Source organism: Limulus polyphemus, unplaced genomic scaffold (genome assembly GCF_000517525.1).
Source record: "Limulus polyphemus unplaced genomic scaffold, Limulus_polyphemus-2.1.2 Scaffold590, whole genome shotgun sequence".
Classification (NCBI taxonomy): domain Eukaryota; kingdom Metazoa; phylum Arthropoda; class Merostomata; order Xiphosura; family Limulidae; genus Limulus; species Limulus polyphemus.
In genome coordinates, this window is record NW_013666200.1 from 334,565 (window position 1) to 347,899 (window position 13,335).

The following is a 13,335-nucleotide window of genomic DNA, read 5'->3' on the forward strand; positions in this document are numbered from 1 at the left end:
ATATTGGCCCAATGCATCAAACAATCTAAATCTCCTTGTAAGTCTGCAGCATCTTTTATACAGTAAGCCACCCCAAAAATCTTAATATCATCTGCAAACTTCAAAATTTTGGTAATCATTCTAAAGTCAATATCAATAATAAAAATCACAAACAGTAGAGGATCCACCAAGGAGCCCTGATCCAATCAGATCTAACTCCATTTATTACTACTCTTCTGCTTTCTACTCTCCAGCCAATTTAATAACATTTCCCCCACACCCACAGATTTAATTTTTGTAACAAGTCTTGAGGCACCTGATCAAACACTTTCTGAAAATCAAGGTAAACCAAATCCACAGTATGTTCTTCATCAACTCTTGCAGTAACATCCTCAAAGAATGTCAGAAGATTTATTAAACAAGACTTTCTTTTAGTAAAACTATGCTGGCTCTTTAACATTATATCAAACTGTTTTAAGTGACTCTGCAATGCATCTTTAATCACACTCTCCAAAACCTTTCCAACTACTGATATAAGACTAACTGGTCTATAACTGCCTGGACAATGTTTATCACCTCCTTTAAATATTGGACTAACATTAGCCAACTTCCAATCTTCCACTACTCAATGACCAATAAAACATATTAGCTTGCAGTTCACAAATAAAATATTGAAGTTCCTTTAAAATTCCACAATAAAAGTTGTCTGGTCCAGGGGATTTATCAATTTTTAGGTTTCCCAACTTTCCTCTCACATATTCTGTCACAGAACAAATATGTAAATTTGTTAAAAACAAATTAATACTTTCCTTCTGGCATACTGTTTTTAAAGTTAAGTAAAGCTTGACTCTTAATAGCTGGTCTTATTAACTGCATTTGCGTATATATACATTCATTTCATTAAGTTGACTTTAAATTCAACCATCTGTTCTCTAACATAAGAGTAATCGTCTCATTTGGAACATCAATTTGTGGAATATGAAAAGCTGTATTATTATTTCAATTGTAATGCAGTACTTTCGTTTTTCTTTTCTTCAATTATTCATACATAATCAATTATATGCACACAGCACATTTTTCATGTCAGCTAGACACCAGAACACCTACCTTCAAACTTTACCCTGAAAGACAAAAGCTCACGAAGGTTATTGCAACTTGCACACTTACAAGCAATTAATTGGTGATCATTTAAAACTAGTTAAGACCATTCCATGTTTGTACATTTTCATGCATCCAGAGAGTTCACCATTATTTTGATATGACAATTAAATATAGATATTATCAGACTTACTTATTTTTCTAGGTTGAAAAATGGCATTTTTTCAGTCTTGTTATATAAAATGTATATATTATAAAGTATCTGTAACTTAGAAAAGAATATTACTTGAGTACTCTATGCATGACTGTCCATGGTCACATACCCAACACATAAATCCTAAGAACTTAAAGTACAGAATACATTATAATATGTCAAACTGCATCCAGTTACCAGAAGGCCTTTTGCTCAATAACAGGGCTTGTCAGACCAGCTAGAATACAACAGACATATTAGTTGTCTAGGTGATATATCATTAGATTTTATGAACAATGACTGTTATGATGTAAGCTAGATTAAGTAAGTGAATTGTAATTATCATCAATTTCATTTAAGTCATTTACAAGTCTGATTTTTAGAGTAAGAATTAATAACACAATATTACTTATTTCATTTTTAACATTGATTATTTATCTATTTATTATTTTTTTATTTGAATTAACTTTACTATCATTCAGAAAAACTGGGAAACCAGCCATTTGTTGTCATCCTTGTTGTCATAGACTTTTGTGACATTTTATATAAATTTTTGAACTGTGTGCATTTAATCAAACTGGATTTCTTTGTTACTGATTATTTGTATTATTCATATAACTACTATATATTGTATACACAATATGCATTATATATTATTACTTAGGTGTTAAACTTATTTAAAAAACTGTGTTCAGCCTTCTTTTTGAATTTAATTACAGACATGCAGATGGAGCTGAAACATTGCAATGACATGCACATGTAATTTCTGGCTAGATATGTCATCAAAATTTGAATGTTTATAATAAATCTGAAACAAAGGTGACACTTCACTTTGAAATCTAATATGTATTATGCTCCTCATTTAAAACAAATAAAACTAGGCTGACCTCACAAACACTCTCTGTCTACCTTTTGTTAAGCACAAAACAACACAATGGATTACCTGTGCTGAGCCCACTATGGGTATCAAAACCTGGTTTTTAGCATTATGAGCCTTCAGACTTATTGCTGAGCCATTTGAAATTTTTACTGATGTTCTACCCTTAAGTCCTCAAAATGCTTAATCTTAGTAACTCCAAATTTCATTGCATTGTTACAAGATATAATGTTACACTAGATTGAGTAGTTTTTATTATAAATTCTATTCATTATTTAGATGTTGCAGCATGCTTTATGGAGGAGGTTGTGAACCACCCATTAAAATGCCTCTTGTTCCAAACTATTATCCCACAAAGTTTGGTTGAGATTGGCCCAGTGAACAAGGAATAGCTAGACAACAGGCAGACACACAAATGTTTGTGCTTTATATATATATAGATTATTAGATCATTGAGGGTGGAAGTACTCTGAATTTTTATGCAAAGTACAGTTGAAATTTCACATATATATTGTTATATATGTACTTAGTGTTTATAATAATATGCATTTTTCATATTCATTTTTTGTTTATTTCTAAAAATCAGGTTTCCAAAACACTTATCTGCCACTACTGTCATAGTAAACCACTATGGTATCTAAACATTAAAATTGTATAGGAATGCTGAAAAAGCATATACAAAACTTCAAACGAATTTATTAAGCATTGCATTTCTGAAAGAATGCAAAGATTTTGATTTATGTCCTAAATTTTTACATTTTAAAGTTTCCAACATCAACCTAAGGTTCAAGAAGCAATACCATATTGTCTAGAAAAAATTTTTAAACAAAGAATTCCCAAAAAAACAAACAAATTACTTGAGTAATTTGTTTTCAGACTCTCAGAGTTAAAACAACACATTAGTTACTCAGATTACATATATTTAAAACAAACCACTGAGACTCAAACCATGGAACATTTAGAAACGTGCCATCAATCTCCTTCATGCTGTACCATAGCACATTTGAAAAATGCCATCAATATCCTTGGTGCTGTAAAATTACACAAGCTAAAAAGAGAAGTGTTCACTGAGAAAGGATCTGAAGTCATACATAACCTATCTAATCATGTTTTAACAGACCTGAGAAAAGGGTTTTATCATGTAGTTCAAACTTCTCTATCACTTCTGATAAAATAAAATACACCAACTTTTGTAAATTGTGAAAAATTACTGACTAATGTGAAACCTTTAGCTATATGGACTGAAAATGGATACACTTTTGACAATATTGTCACAGGAATAGCTTTATCTGGTTTCTACACTTATCAACTTAAAAAATATAACCATAATCTGTCAAATGACGAAGCAGCAGCCTTGAATACTTTAAAAAGTTTAGATAATTTAGTGCTCTTAAATCTGGACAAAGGGAATGGAGTTGTCATTCTCAATAAACAAGACTACCTTGATAAATTCTATGCCATCTTAAATGATTCCGGTAACTTTAAAGTGTTGGATAAAAATACCACCAAAATAGCGAGAAAACTTCAAAGACTCCTATTAGAACTAAAGAAAATGTTATTATTGATCAAGTATACAATCAGATTAGACTTGTGGGATCATACAGTGATATTCTATATAGTCTGCCTAGGTGTACCCAGACCTACTGTATCTAACATAAGAACACACAGTTATAAATTAGCTAGTTTCTTAAGTAAGTTGTTACTTCCATTTACAAAGAATGACTTTACCACCAAAGATTCTTTTGATTTCTCTGATTTTGTCAAATAATTGAAACTTGATCAATCTGTATAAATCACCAGTTTGGATACTGAGTCCTGCTTGATAAAGTAATCAAGTTAAGGAGATATATTATTTCCTGACGACACTAAAATCAACGGCTTAACTAAAAATCAATTCATGAAACTACCTCAAATTCCAACCACAGAATCTCATTTAGTGTATTTAATAATAAGACATATGACCAAATTGACAGTGGGCCATGGGCTCACTACTTGCTCTTATATTAGCTAATTTATTGTTGTCTTATCACAAAACTAATTACAATCCTGTTGGTCCAAATTTAAGCCTTTAGTTTACAAGAGATACACTGATGACACTTTTATTGTATTCAGAGATCAGAGCCACGTCAAAAAGTTAAGATTATTTAAATTCTAAACACAGGAATATCAAGTTTATAGTTGAAGAACAGAAGAATCTAAATTGCCTTTTTCAGATCTAGAGGTCAACAACCTGAACAACAATTTTGAAACCAGACACTACCACAAACCAACATTTTCTAGTCTGTACTCTCATACCAGATTGTTACAAAATTAATTTATTAAACGTTCTAATTCATAGGGCATATTAAACTTAATAGCCCTTATCGTAATTTTCATAATGAAGTAATCAAAATTAAAAAATACTTGATTAAAAATGGCTTCCCTCTAGCATTCATCAACAAAAGTATTTTTGAACATATTAATAAAGTTTACGATCCTAAGATTCCAGACTTCAACGTTCCCAAATGTTCTGTTACCTTGGTGTTACTCTGCACTTGTTCTCACGGCATCAAACAAAAAAGAAAAATCAAGAACATTCTGTAATCAACTTATACCAAAGATACACTAAGAGTGATCTTTAAGCAAAACAAATGAATATGCAATTTTTTCCCCTTTAAAGACAAAATATCTCCTTTAAAAAGATTGCTGGTGGTGTTTCAATACACATGTCCATGCTGTAGGCATGGCTATATTGGATCAACGACATGAACCGTAGCTACCAGAGTCAAGGAACATGCACAAAACAGCCTTTCAAAGAGCTTTGGAATTTACAATTATCTAAACAAAGACTGCAGTGAGAACCCAACATTGAAAACTTCAAAGCAATAAAGTCAGTGATAGATGAATGGACATTAAGGAAAAAAGAAATGCTCCTAAAACTGAAGCTGAACAACCAGCTAACAACATCACTGCATCTCAAACTGTGATAAACTTATCATTCCTGAGATCGGCCAAGAGTGAAAACTTCAAATAATTAGATGGGGATAACTATCTCAAATGATCTAACCTATCAACAGCAAATTAGATAATTATCATCAGATAAATTACCATAGAGTGACTGTCTGTTTATATTAAAATATACCAATAACTGATACAGCTAAAAAAGCATGGGTATGTATTTGTGTGCATATTCCAAGAAAAAATTGGAGAGCATACTTTTCCAGGTTTTGGGATGATTTCTTGATTTTTCTCTTGACTTTTTTTTAACCTATTTTTTAAAATTACACGACTCTTCTTGGTTTGTGGCTTCCTACTACTAAATATTTAAGCCGACAGAATGAGAAAGTTTGTTGTGTCAGCTTTGACACAACAACTTTTTTTGCACTGTTCTCTTAGTTAGCCAAAAGCCAATTTCAACTAGAAGATTATGGAAATAGTGTATCATATCTTGCTTTCGCTACTAAAAATTGTTTAGGTCTTTTTCAAGAATACATAGGTTAATTTACTAGTCTACTAATATAACTTAAATGTAAAATTAAACACCAGCTTTATCTATAGCTACTTACCAGAATTGGCTTCACGGGTAGTTCTTGTTCAGCAACCTCCACACCTTCTAATATCTGTAAGATTCTGAAAGCAGCTTGGCGCTTAGCTAATCGTTTAGATTTTCCTATACCTATAACAAAAATTATACTCATGAAGTACCATTTGGAATTATGACCTTGCTTATGAAGTATCAAGTAAATAATCAAAAACTGCAAAATTTCAAGCACACAAAAAACAATTCACTATTATCAGTTTATAATATGATAATTCTTTCAATCCTTCTAAGATCATTTATTTGGCACAAAGAGATAGTATTAACTATTTCTGATTTAATAATGGCAATGTCCATCCAAGTGTAAACTTTGGTTGGCAGTAAGAGAAAAACAACTGGAGAAAAACACTTCCTAGAATTGGAAATTCTTATTATGTACTTTCTTTTGATGTTGTTTAGATAAATAATTAGAAAATATTCAGAAAATACATTAATAATAATCCTTTAGTATGCATATACTATAACTGAAATCTCAATTTCAGCATCAGAATGAAGTTAACATACTGTAGGTGATACTAGATTAGCAGACCCTCACTATTTCACCCATTTTTGTGGGAATAACAAGCTGATCAATGGTTGAAGATCACATTTTTATGTCATCATAATGTGTACATAATACAGGTAATAGAGTAACAGTTTAGAATTTAAAAAATGCAAGCAAAGTTTTGAAACCATCCTGACCAGTGAATAAGAAGAAAAAATTTACCTGTCCAGCACATTTCAGTCAAATGACAACAAAATGATGAAATTTTAGGTTTGATCAGTCTGTTTGTTTGTAGTTAAGCACAAATCTACATAAAGTCCAGCCCCATTTATCTGGTCAGCTGTGGGTCTAAGCAATTAATGGCTGCATAGCGGGGGTGGTCGTATTACCGGGTGTCACTGTATGGGATCAATTCTGGGATTAAACTGAGGTCACAGTACATACCCCAACAACACATCTTTCTATGTTCCTGTTTGATACAGAATGTTGTACTCACATTTGGCTGAGAAAACAGAGCTCTATTTATTGCAAAATGGAGGGAAAGGTGATAAAACTTGAAATGAATGAGCAAATGTTCCCCTTTGAACAAATCTTTTGTTCACAAATGACAAAGTTTAAAAGAGTGTGAAAACATACTGTTTGTTTGGTCGTGTATGTGTGATCATTAGTGTAGCATGAGATGTGAAGCATCAGGTAGGATTAGCATGCCATTAATAGGGAACATCAATGGTTACCTGGTTTATAACACCTACAAGACATGGCTGCTATCAGTCAATGTACGGTAGTGGCCTCACTTTGATTAACAGGTCTCAATTGGGCAGCAGCAGGTGAGAGCCGGCCTTGGTCACAAAACTGAGTTCAAAGAGACCACTTGGGAGTGGGAAACAGGTGACCACAAGCCAAGTTGACTGCAATACGAGTGCCCATAATAATGGATGTTTTACAAATATAAAATAAAAGGAAATATTTGTGACTGAGCCAAAATGGCTGTAATTAAGGGTTGACTGCTATATCGTGTTGACCAGTATGGGGGTCTGGACTGTAACAGGCGATCTGTGCTGTTCCCACCATGAGTATTTAAACTTCCTTTATAGTGTTACAAGTCTGCAGACTTACTACTGTGCCAATGGGGGGCAGTTGATGAGTCTGATTTACTACCTATGTCATCAGAAAGATGTAATACCAGTGCAGATCTAGCAATACCTATAAGATGTTCTACCATTTTTTTGAAATAAATATGACACATTAATATCTTAGTATGTAACTTCTTACACATGAAATCAATGCTTGTGATACCTACTTTAAATTTTATAATGCCTCTTTCACAATTTATCATTTTAGAGTGTTGCAGTTCCAAAACAAAAGTTCAGTAAAAATAAAGGTAAAAGACAAACTTTACAACTCAGTGTTGGACAATCATGTGAGATATGGTATGCATTTTGTAAATAAAAGCGTTAAAGTTCAAGTTATGAATTTGACTATTTATATATACTTGTGATGGGATAAAAAAAAAGAAGAGTGAATCAAGATATACACATCTATTATAATTTTAATTTAGTCACTACGTGTAAAGTTTATTGTATTGTTTAGACAAGTTCAGCAGGACTGTTTTCTTATACACTATAACCAAATTTTAGATTTTAGTCCAACCTTTTAAATAAGTGTTTTATTTAATCAACATCTATTTGTTAACTTCAGAGGATATAAAAAACAATTATGTAAATTTTTAATATGTATCATACAGGCAATATTTCAATTGCTTGGATACTCGAAAACAGTAATAACTGAAAACACTAATTACCATTAGTTTATTTTTGTGATACAAATCAATGTAATCAAAGCTCATAGTTAATTGATTATATCAATTAATTTCTCAAACTGACATGAAGCTGTAAAATATACTCTTACATATAAGAACAGAATAATACTGAAAAATAAAAGAAGCTCTATTGTTTTTGCATTGAAGTTCCTATTAATCAACATGCTGTTGTTACCCCTATACTTACATCACTTGAACATCACGTCACTTTTACTAATAAATTATTCGCAGCATAGAGGCTCAAAGAATGGCTCAGAGTTTTTTTTCAAGGACAAATTTTTAGTTCACAGCTCCTTCATGTCTTGACCGATTTGAGATTAATTACAGATATGGACTCAGGAGGTCAAACCCTTTTGACTGATGTATTTGATCATGCCCAAGATCTCATAGATTAATTTACTCTCATCCTCACTGAAAGAATTTCAATTTGGGGTAGACTGGTAGAGATCGTGATGAGTAATAAAATCAAATCGGGTATATATACACACACACCCCACATTTGGTATTGCTGGTGCACTAAAATATAGGTAATAAAAAGGAAAAAGAGGTCTCACAGATTAATTTACTCTAATTCTGCCTAAAAGAATTTCAAGTGCAGTGGCTATGGAGGATTCCCTCTTGTATTTATAGTATTTCTGACAATACTGGCATCAACATCAATGAAACATTGAACACTGTGTTAGTGCTTGTTTTTAATCACATCTCATTTTAGCTGTTTTGATTTTACTACTAACTTTATATTGGGATACCTCCATATTTTATGAACAGAACATTTGGAGTGTAAAAGAAGGCTCCTTAGAGAATCTTAAGTTTCATGAACTGCCTTACTACTTCTTTATTTTCCAGAAACTGTGCTAAAATTACCTATTTCTTTTATTTCCTTATCTTCTGTAACATTTTGATCTCGTACTTTCACCTGGCATTGGACTCCAAAGGTTCGTTCATGAGGGAGTCCTTCTTCCTGGACAGTTTCATATAAAGGAGGTTCCCAGTGTCTTTTCATACAGAGTTCCTGCAGTGTTCCAACAGGATTTCCAGTTATTCCATCACTACTTGGAGATACAGCCTTTTCACAATTCCTAGAGAAAACCATGGAGTTTAAGTATGAATACAAAAAAAGTCATTATAACACATGTACTAACATGAAAAAATTATGTGATAGCTACAACAAATGAGAATAAGGTGTAAAGAAAAAAAAGTTTCTAATAAAATGTGGTTGTTAACTGATGAAATATAAAATTATCTATCTGTATATCTCAGAGTGCAACCACTTAGTTCTAACATTATCAAACATCCATTACGTTCCCAGGCTACCAAGCAGACTTTTGTCATTCAAAGTTGCAAATTTTAGGTCTTGAAATATACCTACCTCTGGGTATTCTGGTTTTTAGTATTCCAGAGGTAAGTCCACCCGATTTAATTTATATATTTTTTAGAAATAAAAAAATTAAAAGTGAACTTCCCTTCCACAACCAGATTTTCATCAATGAGTGCAACCTTCAAACAAATCTCTACCTTATGGTTATAAAACAGATCTTACATATGATCCACTGATGCATATGCAATAAGTCATGTGGAAGGTGGAGTATTATGGATAAGTAATGTGTATGATATACAGATTTGTAAAGAACATTCAAAAATTGAGTGACATTGTGTTTGATATTGACAGCATGAGTTCATACTCAACAATAAAAGACTTTCAGTATTTCAGAGGGAAGTACCTGTTTGAAATTCATTTTAATTCTAAAAATGTAAAATTTTACTATACTATTTAGATTTGTTATCCAATTCTAATGAAATTCACTTACAATATTCTTCAGAATGTGAGGGTAATATTGATGTATAATATTGCCCAAGAATTGTCTTTGGAGGAGCAGGATCATAATGGATTTAAAACTTGACCACAAAGTTAACACTGCATATTTTCTCTGGCAAGACATACATAGCATCCATGCCTTATTATCAAGATTTTGACCAAACTTTTCCCATACAATGATAACAAGGATGGTCCAATCAGAACATAAACCTAGATGAACTCCAAAGATGCTGTAGAATTAATTATTTAAATAAAAAAGAAAGGTTTTGTGATTATTTTTTGACATTTACAAACTTATTTGATTAATACATCAGATGAAACAAGTAAGAATTATTTCATTGTACTCTTCATCATCATACAGGTAATTTTATATTAGCCGTTGGCCATATTAACTCAAAGTTACCAATATTCTACTCAGAATTTATGGTAGTAATGTGTGGTTTGAATAGACCTGTCATGGGAATAGTATTTGAATTTGGATTGACCAATAGGTGTAAAATAAGAAAGTCAGCCACCATATAGAAACTGTAATTGGTAGAAATGATCACGTGAACCACACTGATTAACCTTAATTAAACATTGGTCACTTATGTTGTGAACTCACTCACTTAGAAACACCAGCAACCAATAATAATTATCCAGATTGATGATTTACTGCACTCTTACATCAAAATTCATTAATACAGCATGCTTTATGAAACCTCAAAGATGATACATGACATTTTGATCCAAATAATACTTGATAATTCAGCAGTTTGATGATCTGAAAAGTACTTAATAGTCTGAGGATTTAAAGCAGATTCATATCTAAATTATATTTGACAGCTTAGAGAGTATTATACCATTTAATTGCTTTGAAAATGATAGTCAGCAGATTCCATATCTGAAAGATATTTGACAATTTGTTCACTTAAAGGATAACTTGTGATAAAGGAGGTTGGAACCAAATGAACTACAACTATAAGGCAGGAATTTAAGATATCTAGACTTTAAATAAATGGAGCTAAGAAAAGAAGAACTAGTAATTAGAACAACAAAAAAATTCTTAGATCTGGAGTCCAGGAAGAAGATATAAAGCAGACAAGGCTTACATAAAAGTTGACTAAAAGGACACTCAAAAGAAGGTACTTCTTCACCTATGGCACCCTTTCTTATTTTGGTACAAGGATCAATTTGGTGAGCAGTACTAGTGCATAGCCAACAATGGGATATTGGCGGTGGTATAAACAGGTTTGAAAAGTTAACATTTTCTTAAATCGAAAATGTATTTTTAATAATACTTACATCCTATCACACTACAGCTATTACTCAACTGCCAGAGTTTCTTCCTTTGCACATCTAAACATTTGTCTGATTTTTCTTGTTTGCTCCAGTCTTTTATACCCAAAGTCAACATGCTTTCTATCCTGGTACTGTATATAAGCACTTCATTCAGATAAAGTTATCACTTTTTCGAGACTGACTCAATCTACAGTCTCTAACACTGACTCTTAGTGGGGAGGAACGATGCAAGTATTACTGAAGTATTACATTTTTGATTTAAGAAAATGTTAACTTCCAAAATATACTTAGCTCCTCTCACACTATAGCTAGAATCCCACACTAAGAAGGTGGAGTGGCTGGTGAGGGCATTTTCCATACAGAAAGCATCTACATAAATGATGGGTGTGTCAATAGAAGATTGGCACCCGAGTGAGGGAACCACACTACATCCAGAACAGGTATGCTCTTCACCTGGAACTTAATTCATGTAGTGTGAGTGGAACTTTACATGATTTATCATCACTACTGGACAGGCCCCAACCAGATAGCTGAGGTTCCACTGTTCAGGATTGGAATTATAATGCTGGTGGCTAGGACAATTGAACTGCAAGAGTGGATCCCAACCTGTAGCCATAGTGATGCATTCTGAGCCGCTGGAATCACAAGAAATGGACAAGCCTTCTCTTCCACCTGAAGAAGTTCGAAAGGCAACACCTCAAACTCGGAATGATGGGATCTTGTATGCTTTAATCAACCTGAGGAAACAGAACTCATCTGGTCTGGAATTATGAACACTCATCTTTACTCCCCAACCATGTGGGCAAGGTAAATTCCATTTGTCCCCAAAATTATGGGGAAGACATGGAACAAACTGTGCTCAAACAAGGACCCAGGATGAGATAACTCTGCTTTCAGAATTATGAGACAATGGACCCTCTTCCATGAACAATGTACTGAACCAATATTGATCAAAAAGAAGAACCATGCACAATCCAACTGGACAGCTGAGCATCAAATCTGAACCAGTATTATGAGTAGGCTGATGCCTCTCCTACCAACATCTGGGATAAAACATCCAGAAATCCAGATAGAAGGGCACCCAACTTTGCCATCTTTTCCAAGAGTGGAGTAAATTCACTCTAACACTCTGGTAGAAAAGCCTCTATCCATCACTCCAATCACTGAAAACTGGGTGTGGTAAGAACTCCCTAGCTCCACTAGTAGATTCTAGAGAGTAGTGCTCATCAGGGAGCCCTGAGGAACAGTGCAATAAGTGAACCAAGTTCTCCAAATTTTTAAAAGCAAACCAACCCCAATTTATTCAATCAGCTGATCGGCAGGATCCCCTTATCCTTTACTCATGATAGTCCATGAGTGGCAGTCCAGCATAGTACAGTAATACCTCCTGGTGAGCCTCTAGGTGTTCTTATGGAACACCTCATTTCTACAGAGCCTGTTGCAACCTATATAAAGTACATTGAATTAGTGATTGCTAGTGGAGAATTGGTTTGATAAAAGAACATCCTTCTGGACAAAACTCGCCACAGAGTAGAATCTGTGAAAATGAGGTAAGGGACACTGAAAGGTAAAAAAAAAAACAAGCACAACAATGAAAATACTCACCCCTCTGTATAATCTAGTAAAAGCAGTTAAGATAGCTATAGAAGGTAGTCAAACACCCCCAGATGAAGATACTGCCAGATCCTGCAAATAATGCAAGATAAAAGTATTGGGGGGAGGTCACATACTAGCCTGCACAATGTCCTCCAATTGACAATTCAATCAGGTCACTAAGGACATTGAAATGTGACAAATCTGATCAAACGTGACTAGCAGAAGATTCCTCGCCTTCAAAGAGAGCCCAAAATAAAAGATATGGATCAATTTCATACCCATTTCATCAATGCAACCAGGGATAAATGATCTCAATGAATAAAAAGTCATTGTCTAACATTTCTAAAGGTATTAGTGCAGGCAACGATACCTTCAAGACCCTCACTGGACATAACAATGATTGAAATCTGATTGGTCAAAGAAGTGAGAAATAGCGATCAGATGAACTGGTGAAAAGGATTTATCCCCTTCAGTAGCTGACAGCGTCTTAGGGAAGAAGAATCAGTCTGAGGACTTAGGTAGAATGATAAAGCATCAGCGCAAACCATTCTGACTGGTGGTATCTGTAGGTCAGCAGTAATGAAAAATAAACCTTCAGGTAAAGGTGATATATGG

The 13,335-nt window shown here is 33.4% G+C and overlaps 1 protein-coding gene across 6 annotated transcripts in view; it reads right to left on the reverse strand.

Moving 5' to 3' along the window:
* Nucleotides 1-13,335, reverse strand: part of LOC106459309 (RISC-loading complex subunit tarbp2-like) — a 54,215-nt gene that overhangs the window by 8,849 nt on the left and 32,031 nt on the right. For all 6 annotated transcript variants that reach the window (XM_022385768.1, XM_022385767.1, XM_022385766.1 and 3 more), the window contains 2 exons: nucleotides 8,892-9,106; nucleotides 5,693-5,802 (listed from right to left, as the gene is read on the reverse strand). In XM_022385768.1, the coding sequence (XP_022241476.1) occupies nucleotides 5,693-5,802; nucleotides 8,892-9,106 (325 nt within the window). The remainder of the gene's footprint in view (nucleotides 1-5,692; nucleotides 5,803-8,891; nucleotides 9,107-13,335) is intronic.